An 11,593-nucleotide genomic window follows, 5' to 3' on the forward strand; every position below is an offset into this window, starting at 1 on the left:
TGTCTCAAAAATAAATAAATGTTAAAAAATAAAAAAATTTAAAAAAAAAAAGTTAGGGCTGAAAGCCAAAGCAGAGAGTTCCTAAGGAGCCATTTTCTTTCTTTTTCTTTCTCCTATTTAAAAAGAATCATTGTGTGAAATACATGCTTCCTCTACAACCAGTTATGGCAAATGATGTAGGTGTCCTTATCCATGTCCAGAGAAATGTACGGAAGGGAGACCAAAGTATCAGTGATGGTAACCTCCAGCTAGTAGGATGGCAGGTGACTTACATTTTCCACTTACACTTTTGTGTAAGTATTGTTTGAAATTCTTATCAGGACTATATGGCATCTACGTGTAATCAGAACAACACCAGTAAAGCTATTTTCATTTTGGAAAAAAAAAAATTAACCATATCTTCAGGACCCCAATATGAATCTGTAATTATTACAAAATGAAAAGTTTTTGAAATTGACCTACCAATATTTATAGCCTGATTTTTAAAAGATAATAACTGTGGCCAATAGATCAGGCTTTAAAAAAAAAAAAAAGGCCTTGTGAGTTCCTACTAATGGTCATCAAATATTTATTCCAGTCCCTCTTAGGTTACAAAATAAAGAAGCTTCAACTATAAAGTCGTGCTCTTAGGAATATGGCATCTTAACCTTTTTTCTTTTTTTTAAGGCACAGCGCAAAGAAGGGGCAGAGAGTAGAGCTCTCTGGATCTCTGACAAAATGCCTCTGCACAGACGAGTCCAGGCGCTGAGCCCTCCAGCACCTCCCAGGCACCACTTACATGAGCACAAACCCTCACTGATGGCACACAGGTCCCCAGGCACCTGGGACAGGCACGGAGCATCCCTTTCTAAACCACAGAACCATTTTTCTGTTACCTAAATCTCCGCCCGAACTGACCATCTCCTCCATTTATTTTCCATAAAGACCTCACAGAAGAAAAAGCACACCTACACCTTTCTTTAAAAGAAAATTATACACACACACACACACACACACACAGGAAATAATAATTTTGCAAGGGGGTAAGCGGTCACCTCCTCGAAGGCCTCTGTAACAGCTTCAGGCTTCATGGTGAGATGTGTGCCCACTGCTCCAGACACACTAACTAAAAGCAGCTGCAACACGAACAAAGGTAGTTAGGCTACTGGTAAGGACAGGGCCACAGCAGTCAGTACTTGCAGGCGTGAAGACAAGAAGGGAAAGGGGAGCACGCCCTGGCAGCTGCCACAGCCCTGCAAACAGCAGAACCGCTTCATCAACGGCGGGGGGGGGGGGGGGGGGGGGGCGCGCGCAAGAGACCCAGGAGCCACGAGAGGCTACCGAGCACAACGTTTGGTATTGGCACCCTGACTGCCCCAAAGCTGCCAAGGCTGATGGATATGATTTAGTCAAGAGTGATGATGGGACAGAGACAGGCAGCTGCTGGGTAGCAGTTCCTTCCTTCAGTGTGAGCCCCTCAGTGACATATGCTTTCCAGTGCCGACTGCCAACACCAAGCTGAACAGTGATCTTTGAACTCTGATCCACCGACTTTAGATGGTTCAAGATTTGTCTGTCTTCAGTGCTATTTTATTCTCTATTCCTGCTTTGAAAGTCCTGAATGATCTCTCTGTTCCTCTCTCCAGACTCAGCCCTTGCATTCCAGTTCCCAGTCATAAAGAACCTCCTTCTGTCCCCCAAATACCACATGCCCTCCCAGGGCCCCTCACCCGAAGCCCAGGTCAGGTGCCGCTCCGACACACCCCCAGTGGGGCCCCCAAGCCAAGAGGATGCCACGCCTCTCATCCCAGCCCCGCCTTAGGAGAATCACTACCACCCCACCCCTTCTCTTCTGTAGAGAAACTGGCTCAGAAAGCAGAGGCCTGGGGGCGCCAGCAGTTGGAGGGGTAACGTCACTATCAGGGAAGCCAAAAGCTTGGCTCCCCCTGTTACCGGCTAAGGAGACCACCTCCTCCCAATGCTGCTACTTTGTAAGACCAGTAGGAGGCATTTGGAGGAGTGGTTTGGGGATGCCTGGGGCTCACCTCCTTACTTTTCCTACATCCCCTCAGAGGCTAAGCTTTCGCCCTTGCCCCCTACAAATTCCCAGGCAGGGAAGCTGACATCTCTGGTAAAAGGAAATCGGAAACAAAAATAGACACCTGAGGCATACAACCACTATAACAGAAGAACAACAGACTGAATAAATACAACATGACGCAGGATTATGGGGACAGACCAAACAGGTTCAATTAGCATAATAAATGTCATCTAAGGTATAAGAGAAGAAGTTGTAATACAAACACAGGAGAAGTATTACGAAGAAAAATAAAAGTGGGCCTCAATAGATAAATAGTATGACAGATACAAGAAGAGAACAGAGTGGTACAATGGCTCAGAAAGGTGAATTCACCCAGAAGGAAGAAGAATGAAGGAGTATGTTCAAAAATACAGAAAATAAAGGCAGAGATTCAGTATCTGGATAATAAGGCACAAGAAAGAAGGGTAGAGGTGCCTGGGTGGCTCATTCGGTGAAGCATCTCCTCCTGATCGGCTCAGGTCATGATCTCACCATTCGCGAGATCGAGCCTCGTGTTACGCTCTGTGCAGACAGCATGGAACCTGCTTGGGATTCTCTCTCCTTCTCTCTCTGCCCCTCCCTTGCTCTCTCTCACACTCTCACTTTCTCTCTCTCAAATAAACTTAAAAGAAAAAAACTTACAAAAAAGAAGGGTAAAACAAATAAAAAAAGGAAGAAGAATTTGAAGAAAATTAGTAATTCCCCAGAATTAAAAAAAAAAGATTAAGGACTTCAGACTAAAAGAGTTTAGAAAGGACCAAACAAGATACATAAAGACCCACACCAAGGCATATCATAGTGAAATTTAAGTATGTCAAGATTAAATGCAAATTCTAAAAGCTTCCAAAGAGAAAGAGAAAAAGAATCAGACTGACATCATATTTTTCAATAGCAATATCAATGCAGAAAGACAAAGGAATAATACTTCTACAGCCCTGAAGGAAAAGAACTTTGAACGTATCTGTGTCAAATGTGAGGGCATAATGAAGACGTCATCAGGCACACAGAGCCACTAGAAGTTCACTGCATAATAAGCCTCACTGGAGGCTCAATCGGAAAATATCAAGGACTTGCTCTAATAAAAAGAAATAATCCTGGCAGAGAAGATATATGGGAAATAAGTCTGGTCAGAAACTTAGTAAGGTTTATTGCTGAAAAAGAGCCAGGATTTCCAAAATCCCAGAATTAAAACGTTAGACAACAACACACTTGGGATCAGGGCTGGGAAAAGAGAGACTCAAGAGTCATGTGAACCTGTAACACACTCGTATCATCAGAGGACCAACACAGCATTTGAGAAATGGGGAGAAATAAGTAAACTCAAATTTGGATCTTCAGAGAAACCACCAGAACGACATAAATAGAATTTGCTTTAAATGACAAAGTTTTTCTTTTATCTATCCATTACAAAGCAGGAAATGAGGGAAAAAAAGTATGATAAGGAGAAAAATACTAAATAATATGTTAGAGGGGTACCTGGGTGGCTCAATTGGTTACATGTCCAACTCCTGATTTTGGCTCAAGTCACGACCCTATGGCTCATGAGTTTGAACCCTGTGTTGGGCTCTGCTCTAACAGCACAGAACCTGCTTAGGATTCTCTCTCTCTCTCCCTCTCTCTCTGCCTCTCTTTCTCTCTCTCCCTCTCTCTCTCAAAATAAATAAATAAACTTTAAGTAAGATGTTAGAAATAAGTCATAGTAAGAGAACAATTACAAGCATAAATGGAAAAACTCACCAGTTAAGGAGTCTTAGATTGGCTATAAGTAATACATTGCCCATGAAAGACAATACACAAAAAATAAAGAGGATGGGGAAGGATATCCCAAGCAATTATGAACAAAAAGAAAGCTAGAGAATCAATCTCAATATCTGATAATATAAAATTCAAGATTACAAAAAGAGGGGAGGGGCGCCTGGGTGGCTCAGTCAGTTAAGCGACCGACTTCAGCTCAGGTTATGATCTCACGGTTCGTGAGTTTGAGCCCCACGTCAGGCTTTGTGCTGACAGCTCAGAGCCTAGAGCCTGCTTCAGATTCTGTGTCTCGCTCTCTCTCTGCCCGTCCCCTGCTCATGCTCTGTCTCTCTCAGTCTCAAAAATAAATAAAAACATTAAAAAGAATTTTTTTTTAAAGGGGGGACTCAGCTGAGTGCTATATACTGGGAAAAGAAACAAGAGAGTACAAATGTGTTCTTTCATATGATGTGTACCTAAACATATAACCTCTTGCATAAAGCAAGAAGCGAGAGAATGGCAGGAAGAAAAGATAAATCAACAAATACCATTGGATATTTTAACCCACTCCTTTTGGAAACTGCTAGAACAGGCTAAAAAAATAAGCAGAGATATACAAGATCTAAAAAATACACTAAACACACTCAAGCAAGTAAATCTAGGGAGCTCTTCACCCAAACAGAGAATATGTAATTATTTTCAACATTTATAAAAACCAGCCACACATTAGACTAAAGCCTCAGCAAATTCCAAAGAATCACTATCACAGAGACTGTCTGCTCTGATCATAAAGTTAAAAAACAATAACAAAAACCAAAGCATTAAAATATTGTATGTGGCTAGATCTTAGCTGAAAAAGAAAAAGGGAAAATTTTTCTTAAAATACATAGAATTGAATGACAACAAAAATACAACCTGTCAAACTTGTGAGACACAACTCACAGAAAAATGTATACCTTTAACTGCGTTCCTCTGTTCATTCTTTAATGCTGAAATGGGCAAATGTTTCACCGAAAGTCATCTGAACACAACATGGAGCCCCATGGAAAAGCTCTCACAAAATCCACAACTATCTCCCTGGTGGCCTGCTGGGTGCTCTGCCCCCCAGGATTCATGAGAGACAAAATATAATGCCGTCAAACAGACACCTAAAGGAAAAAACCACGTGGGGCAAAGGTGGGCACCCACCTTTATTAGTAGCTGCCCAGGAGGCCTATCCAATCTTAACCAAAACCTACTCTATGTCAGAAAAGCAATACCATGACCCTGAACCCTACAAAAGTCCATACCCTTTGGATCCCTCATTAAATTGAATGTAAAAATCAACAGACACTAGAATCAAGTCTCTGCTAAGTGTCTAGTAAGGACTGGGCCCTGCTAATTTCACACCCACCCCTTCAGCACCAAGAGCAAGTCCTTCCCACGGTGTGAGATTAGGAACTCCCCCTCTGACATGACTGTCATGAAAATAAAACATGTTTAGGGGCTGCTGGGTGACCCAGTCGGCGGAGTGCCTGACTTCTGCTCAGGTCATGATCTCACGGTTCGTGGGTTCGAGCCCTGCCTTGGGCTCTGTGTTGACAGCTCGGAGCCTGGAGCCTGCTTTGGATTCTGCGTCTCCCTCTCTCTCTGCCCCTCCCCCGCTCATTCTTGCTCTCTCTCTCTCTCTCTCTCTCAAAAAAAAAAAAAAAAAATTAAAGTAAACTTAAAAAATTAAAAAAAAAAGATACATTTGTTCACAAGTACCTGATAGGGTAAGTCAGCCATCCTTAAGTAAGTTTCCATTTTCAAACAGAAAGGAGACAAACTGGGGACACCATTGTTAGGTCTTGCAAACTGATGCAAAATAATAGCATCTTTGGAGTCAATCTCTTGCTGTTTCCTGCCAAAACCAAAACAGAAATAAAGAACAATCCACATGTTATACATACAATTCCCTTAGTTCCTCAGAGGTCCCTGGTGGGTTGTAGCTCCTCAATGAACAAGCAGATCTCTTTGTCATAGGGGCTTACCTCACCCAGAAGCATTTAGAGTAGAAGCTTAGCCAAAACACGGGAGAACCTTACAAACTACCACCATGATCCCGAGGACTTAGTTAGTAACTATATATCAACCTCCTTCTGATGAGAACTATACCCTATGAGCAGGAAGAGTGCTTTCTATAACAGGCCCACCTCTTCTCCAGCTGGCTATGTTTACCTGCCAGGGACAAACAAGTTGGATGGATAAAAATGATTCTGTGTGCTTACTAGGTGTCAAGCATTGTTCTAAGGGGTTCACAGGTATTATTTCACTTAATTTTCACAATAACTTTATGAGGGAGGTACTACTATTATCCGTGTTTTATAGATGAGGAAACTGAGGCAGAAAGGATTAACTTGCCCAAGGTCACATTGCTAGATGCCAGAACCTGGACTGAACCAGGCAACCAGAGTCTATGTTCTTGACCCCTAGACTATATGATGAAACTGTCCATAGAACCCAAGTGTGTCCATGTGTGTTCCTCTCACACATGGAAAGTGCACGCAGTATCAGTTCTGCACCAATTATCACGAGGATTAAATTTTAAAAATCTATAAACACTGGTCAAGCTCTCAAATACTGTAGTCATAGAATCTATTCTCATTCACAGAGTTTTAATCCCCTTAAACTACAATATCTCCTTAAACTACAACATCTTCCACACAGCTTCCCTCTTACGCCACCCTCAGGAACCTTTTGCAATTCCCTCTCTTCTTTCCCTCCACCCAAGCACTTCCCAGTCAGATAAGCCTGTTCCTTCTCCTTGGCCTTCCCTGGGCCTCTGCTTCCCTCACATCACTCCCAGTCTAATCCCACACCCACTTTCACCCAAGCAAGAGACAAGCTCTTTGTATCATCATCCATGGATGCTCACTTACTATAGTATCTGCGTTCAGCGAAACAAACTCTTTTGGAGAAGTTTACTGGCAAAGCGTCCATTCATTCCACTTAAAGAGTTGAGAATGACTCAGTTTGAAAATACTGGTCAGGTCAAAAGAATAAAAATATTTGCTGTTTTCTGGCAATATTTGCTGTATAAAACAAAGATTTTCATCTAGATGAAAGGCAGGGGAGGTCAGATACTAAAATCAAGGAGCCACTTAGACTATTCCTAGAGAGCGTGAACTAGATTTGACAATTAGCTGATTTTGTCCAGGAGAATAATTCAAGTCACAGAGTGGTATTTTCATGTAAATTAGCCAGGCAAAATTTAAGAATTGTTAAGAGGGGAGATAAATATAAAATCTTCTGGTCCACTGGCCAGAAACATCTAATTCTAATGGTTAACTTGAGCCATCTCATAATAAGAATGGATGTGACAAGCATATGGCGATGACTTTGTATACATCATGCATATTATTTTATTTCATGTTGACAGTAACACCACCGAGTGGATATTGTTAGGGTTTAAATTTAGTGTATCATACAGTAGATAAAGAAACTGAAGCTTAACAGAGGTTAAATAACTTGTCCAAGGAATATCATTTTAAGATCAGGTCATTAATAGCTCCAGATCCCAAGGTCTTAATTTTTTTTTTTAATGTTTATTTTTGAGAGAGAGACATAGAGCATGAGCAAGGGAAGGACAGAGAAAGGGAGACACAGAATCTGAAGCAGGCTCCAGGCTCTGAGCTGTCAGCACAGAGCCCAACATGGGGTTCGAACTCACAAACCACAAGATCATGACCTGGGCTGAAAGCGGAAGCCAAACCGACTGAGCCACCCAGGCACCCCTCCAGATCCCAAGGTCTTAAGCAGTACACTGAAATGGGCAATTTCTTAGTTAATTTGACCAAAACAGCCAGTTTGACTCAGGTCGCTCAAGCCTGGAACTTTCTAATAAAAGTTATAATAGCTAATGATGGCCAACTTTTACAGAATGCTTTCTTATATGTCAAACTCTGTTCTAAGCATTTCACATTCAACTCAATTAACTCTATAAGGAAGGCTACTGTTATTATCCCCATTTTACAGATGAGAAAACCATGTAGCCCAGAAGCTTACTCTCATATTCAAGGTTACATGGTTAAAAGCAAAGTTAGTTTGAACCCACTCTGGCTCTAGAGCCCTTCTTCCACACAGCAGGAACTACTCTCTAACTTAGGATCAGAGGAGCAGGTATTTTATAAAACACCTACATAGCTGTATTTTCTAAAGTGGCCTTATAATGAGAGCTGTATAAGAGGTCATCTACAGGAGCCTGGGTGGCTCAGTCGGTTAAGCATCCGACTCTTGACTGCGGCTCAGGTCATGATCTCACAGTTTCGTGAGTTACAGCCCTGTGTGGGGAGTTTCTCTCTCTTTCTCTCTCTCTCTCCGCTCCTCTCCACTGCTTGCGCTCACAAATAAACAAACAAACAAACAAGCTTTAAAAAATAAATAAAATACAATATCTTAAAAAAGAAAGAATACCCACAGAGCAGCAAAACTAGCCCCTCCTCCCAACATGAAGGCTGTCACAGATGACAATGCCTCTGTGTACAGCTGATGAGCGGTTTGTGTATGGAGGTCAGGTGGGCTGCTGTCATTCCCTAAGTTCTCTAGGGCAGGCTGAGCCCAAGTGCCCAACGTGCAAATGAGCTACCAACAACGAAATCATCACTTAGTCATTCACTTTACACACAACACATTTCCAAATGGATTGAATTTAAGATAACTGCTAGGCTATTCCCACTCAAGGAAATAAAGTAGAGGGTTGAGGCAATATTTGTTTAAAAATACTGCAGCGGGAAAAGCATGCACAAAATCCAAACTACTCCTTTGGTTCTATACTCATGAATTTAACTCCCTAAATAATTCTCACTGGCCAGCTTTCCTTTAGACACTGGAGACCTGGCCATACACTGGGGTTAAGTCCATGCAGCAGACAATTCAAGTGGTCACGACTTTACCATTGCCCATGACCTCAGACATTGTGATCTTTTCCAGATGTATTTTCCATCCTGCATATTCCGGATTGTTTGGTTTTGCTTAAACTGAGACAACTGAAACTTAAAGTTCATCCTAAATGGAAGTTTCTGTCTTGTGACCTCCGATGGTCAGTTCCAGACCTTGCTCCGTCTTTCCCCCCTATCTTTTTGTGCCACTAGAGGCTGTCAAAAACTCTGGTCCCCGCCACAGGCCTCGCTTGCCTGAGCAATGCCCCAGTTCTCTACATTTCTCCTCCTCTTCCGCCATCCAAGTTTATTTCACATCGGTACTTTCTAGGAGCCAGTGGTAAAAAAGTACAGACTCCACAGACACACATTCCCAGGTCTGGATTCTACTACTCTTACCGTGTGATCTTGGGCAAGTGTTTTAACCTCCCTCAGCTGTACTCTCCTTATCTACGAAATGGGAATCAAACATCCAACGAGAGCTGTGAGGGATAAGTAAGTGCAAGGAAAGCACTTCTATGAAGAGTCCCTACTAAGGGATCAAAAACAGGCAGCCATTTTTATTATGTGCATAATAACAGGGTTGTCTACCCCGTTATAACATATTTCCTACCCAGGGTTTAAACATTTGTCAAGAAACAAAAGTGAATCAACCAAGGATTAAAAACGCCTCGATCGAAGTAAGTATCCAAGTAGTCCACTAAGTGGGGAAGGACACTTCTGTGGGCAGAAAGTCTTCCTTGTCCAGCAACCACACCTGCCAGGGCGTGGCCTGCTCCCAGGATGAGCTCTGGGCTACTCCCTATTTCTGCAAGGTCATTAAAGCAAGGTTTAGAGCTGGTCGTATGAAGCTGTGCCTTCACCCCCTCCACAAAGTGTTAAACCGGTGAGAAGTCACACAGTTCTGGATCCTGAAAAGGCTTTGGGCTGGAAGATAACTGAGAAACAACTGGGTTACTGTTTAAAGTCCTGCACAAATGTTTTAGTTGTTCATACAGCTTGCCTCATAACTTGGAATAGAGTTCTAAAACTAGCAAAAGTAGGAAATAATCCAGAGAAATAATCCACTTACAATTTTTTTTACTTGGTTCAACTAGATGATTCAAGGCACTGTGCTGAGAGAATTCAATGTATATAATACGTTCAAGATAAAACTTCGCAATTATAGCTAAATAATAGTGAAAGCCAGTACTTCCCTCAGACCTAAATGATTTCCCACCCTCTCAAAGACTAGAAATATTCAAAATACCTACGTTAGCCTGTCACCATGCCCAGGAATCCCCGCAGGCCTGTTAAAGGTCACCTGTCACTGTCTTTGTTTATAGCCTATTGTGTAGGATTCCCCCCGCTGGAAAAGGGCAGTGTGAACGCATTTCTCGCTATTTAAAAAATACTGGCCGAAGGATTTTCTGAGCTACTGAGAACCGCTTGCTTCTGGCCTTCTCCCGGGGACAGAGGGCTCAAACGCATGGAAATTTTAACCATAAATCGATGTATCCACAAGCCAAAGGACCATCCCAGGAGCCTATGGTATTACCCTACTCAAAGATCTCATGTCGTTCTGGATGTACCAACAGTAGGGGCCTCCATTTCCTGGTATTTCCGAGTCAGTCCTGTAAACATTCTGCGGCAGGGGATGAAACTGTTTACGGCACTGGGTGACTCCCGTGTTCCTGTCAAACACGCCCATGTGCTAGTGCTGTCCTCGGATCTTCTACTGTTCACACAACAATGGCACTGAAACCGGAATATGGTGCTTAGCGTTAAATACCTGATCAGCAGATAACCAGGTTAAGGTTGCATCAAACCTGCACACCACTACAATTGACCATGCCTCTTTAACAGGGACCTGGAGGTCTCTGGAAGCTTTTGCAATTTCAGCCTTTTGATGATGTTGACAGATGGGGAAGGATAGTGGAGAACTAGTAAAAGATAAGGTTAGTGGTTAACATTCCAGCATTATTACCTATAAACAAATAAGGCATTTCATAAAAGTGTAACTTAATATTTCTACAAGGCCTAGTTCTATTGTTGCAAACATTGCACTTAGGATCTTACTAAGGGCATTTCATAACAGACTATTTTGCTCCACAACAACCCAGAGAATTTTTGCTTTTAGCGCCGAAGGATTGGGAGACCAATGTTTTTCCCTCCCAGTACCGGGTTAATTCTCCCGTTAACTCCGAACTGCCCCTCAGGGCAGGTGACCACGGACTGCCTCTAGGGAAAGGTAAGGGCAGGATTCTTGGGCATTTTGGGCGGCGTGACCGAGAGGCTGGCACGGTCCCCCCTCGCGTCAGCCCTGCCCTGGCCAGGTGCCCCTCTCGGCGCCCCTGCGCGGGGCCCTCTCTCCGGCTCACCTAATGACCAGGAGTTCGTGGAGCAGATACGCAGCTGCGGCCAGCAAAGCTCCCCCGGTCAAGTAAAGTGTTTTCTTCCACCAGGGATCGGAGCCCAGCCCTGCCATGATCCCACCGTAATCCTGCAAAGGGAAAGCGATGATGTCCCCATAAAAGGAGAAGGGCTCCTCGGACCCGGCCCACCAGCCGAAGAAGGAGACGCTCTGGTTCCAGCTCAGATCCACCACGCACGGCCTGGACGAGGCAAAGCCAACCCCCCAGTGCATGCTGCGCGGCTGGCTGCGGGCGCCCCTCCCAGGGCCCGCGCCGCCCGCATGGGAAGAGGCCGGCGCGGCCCGGCGCGGGCTCAGCGGCGCGCTGGGGGCGCGGGCGGCGCGGGCGGAGGCGACCGAGGCGGCGGCGGCGGCGGTGGCGGCGGCGGCGGCGGCGGCGAAGGAGCAGGAAGGACGAGGGCCGCGGGCGGCGGGCCTGGCCGGCGGGGCCCCGGGGCCCTGGGCGGCAGCGGCGGCCGCCGGCTCCCCCCGCAGCGGCCTCTCCGCGCC

General features: G+C 44.3%; 1 protein-coding gene across 1 annotated transcript in view; it reads right to left on the reverse strand.

The window, feature by feature from the left end:
• The window catches only part of FAXC (failed axon connections homolog, metaxin like GST domain containing), a 72,021-nt gene extending 60,678 nt beyond the window's left edge, over positions 1-11,343 (reverse strand). Inside the window, 2 exon segments of the mRNA XM_030316011.1 lie at positions 5,540-5,675; positions 11,052-11,343. Coding sequence (XP_030171871.1) covers positions 5,540-5,675; positions 11,052-11,317 — 402 coding nt within the window. The 5' untranslated portion in view covers positions 11,318-11,343.
• Positions 11,344-11,593: the final 250 nt, after the last annotated feature.

This window comes from Lynx canadensis, chromosome B2 (assembly GCF_007474595.2).
Source record: "Lynx canadensis isolate LIC74 chromosome B2, mLynCan4.pri.v2, whole genome shotgun sequence".
NCBI lineage: Eukaryota > Metazoa > Chordata > Mammalia > Carnivora > Felidae > Lynx > Lynx canadensis.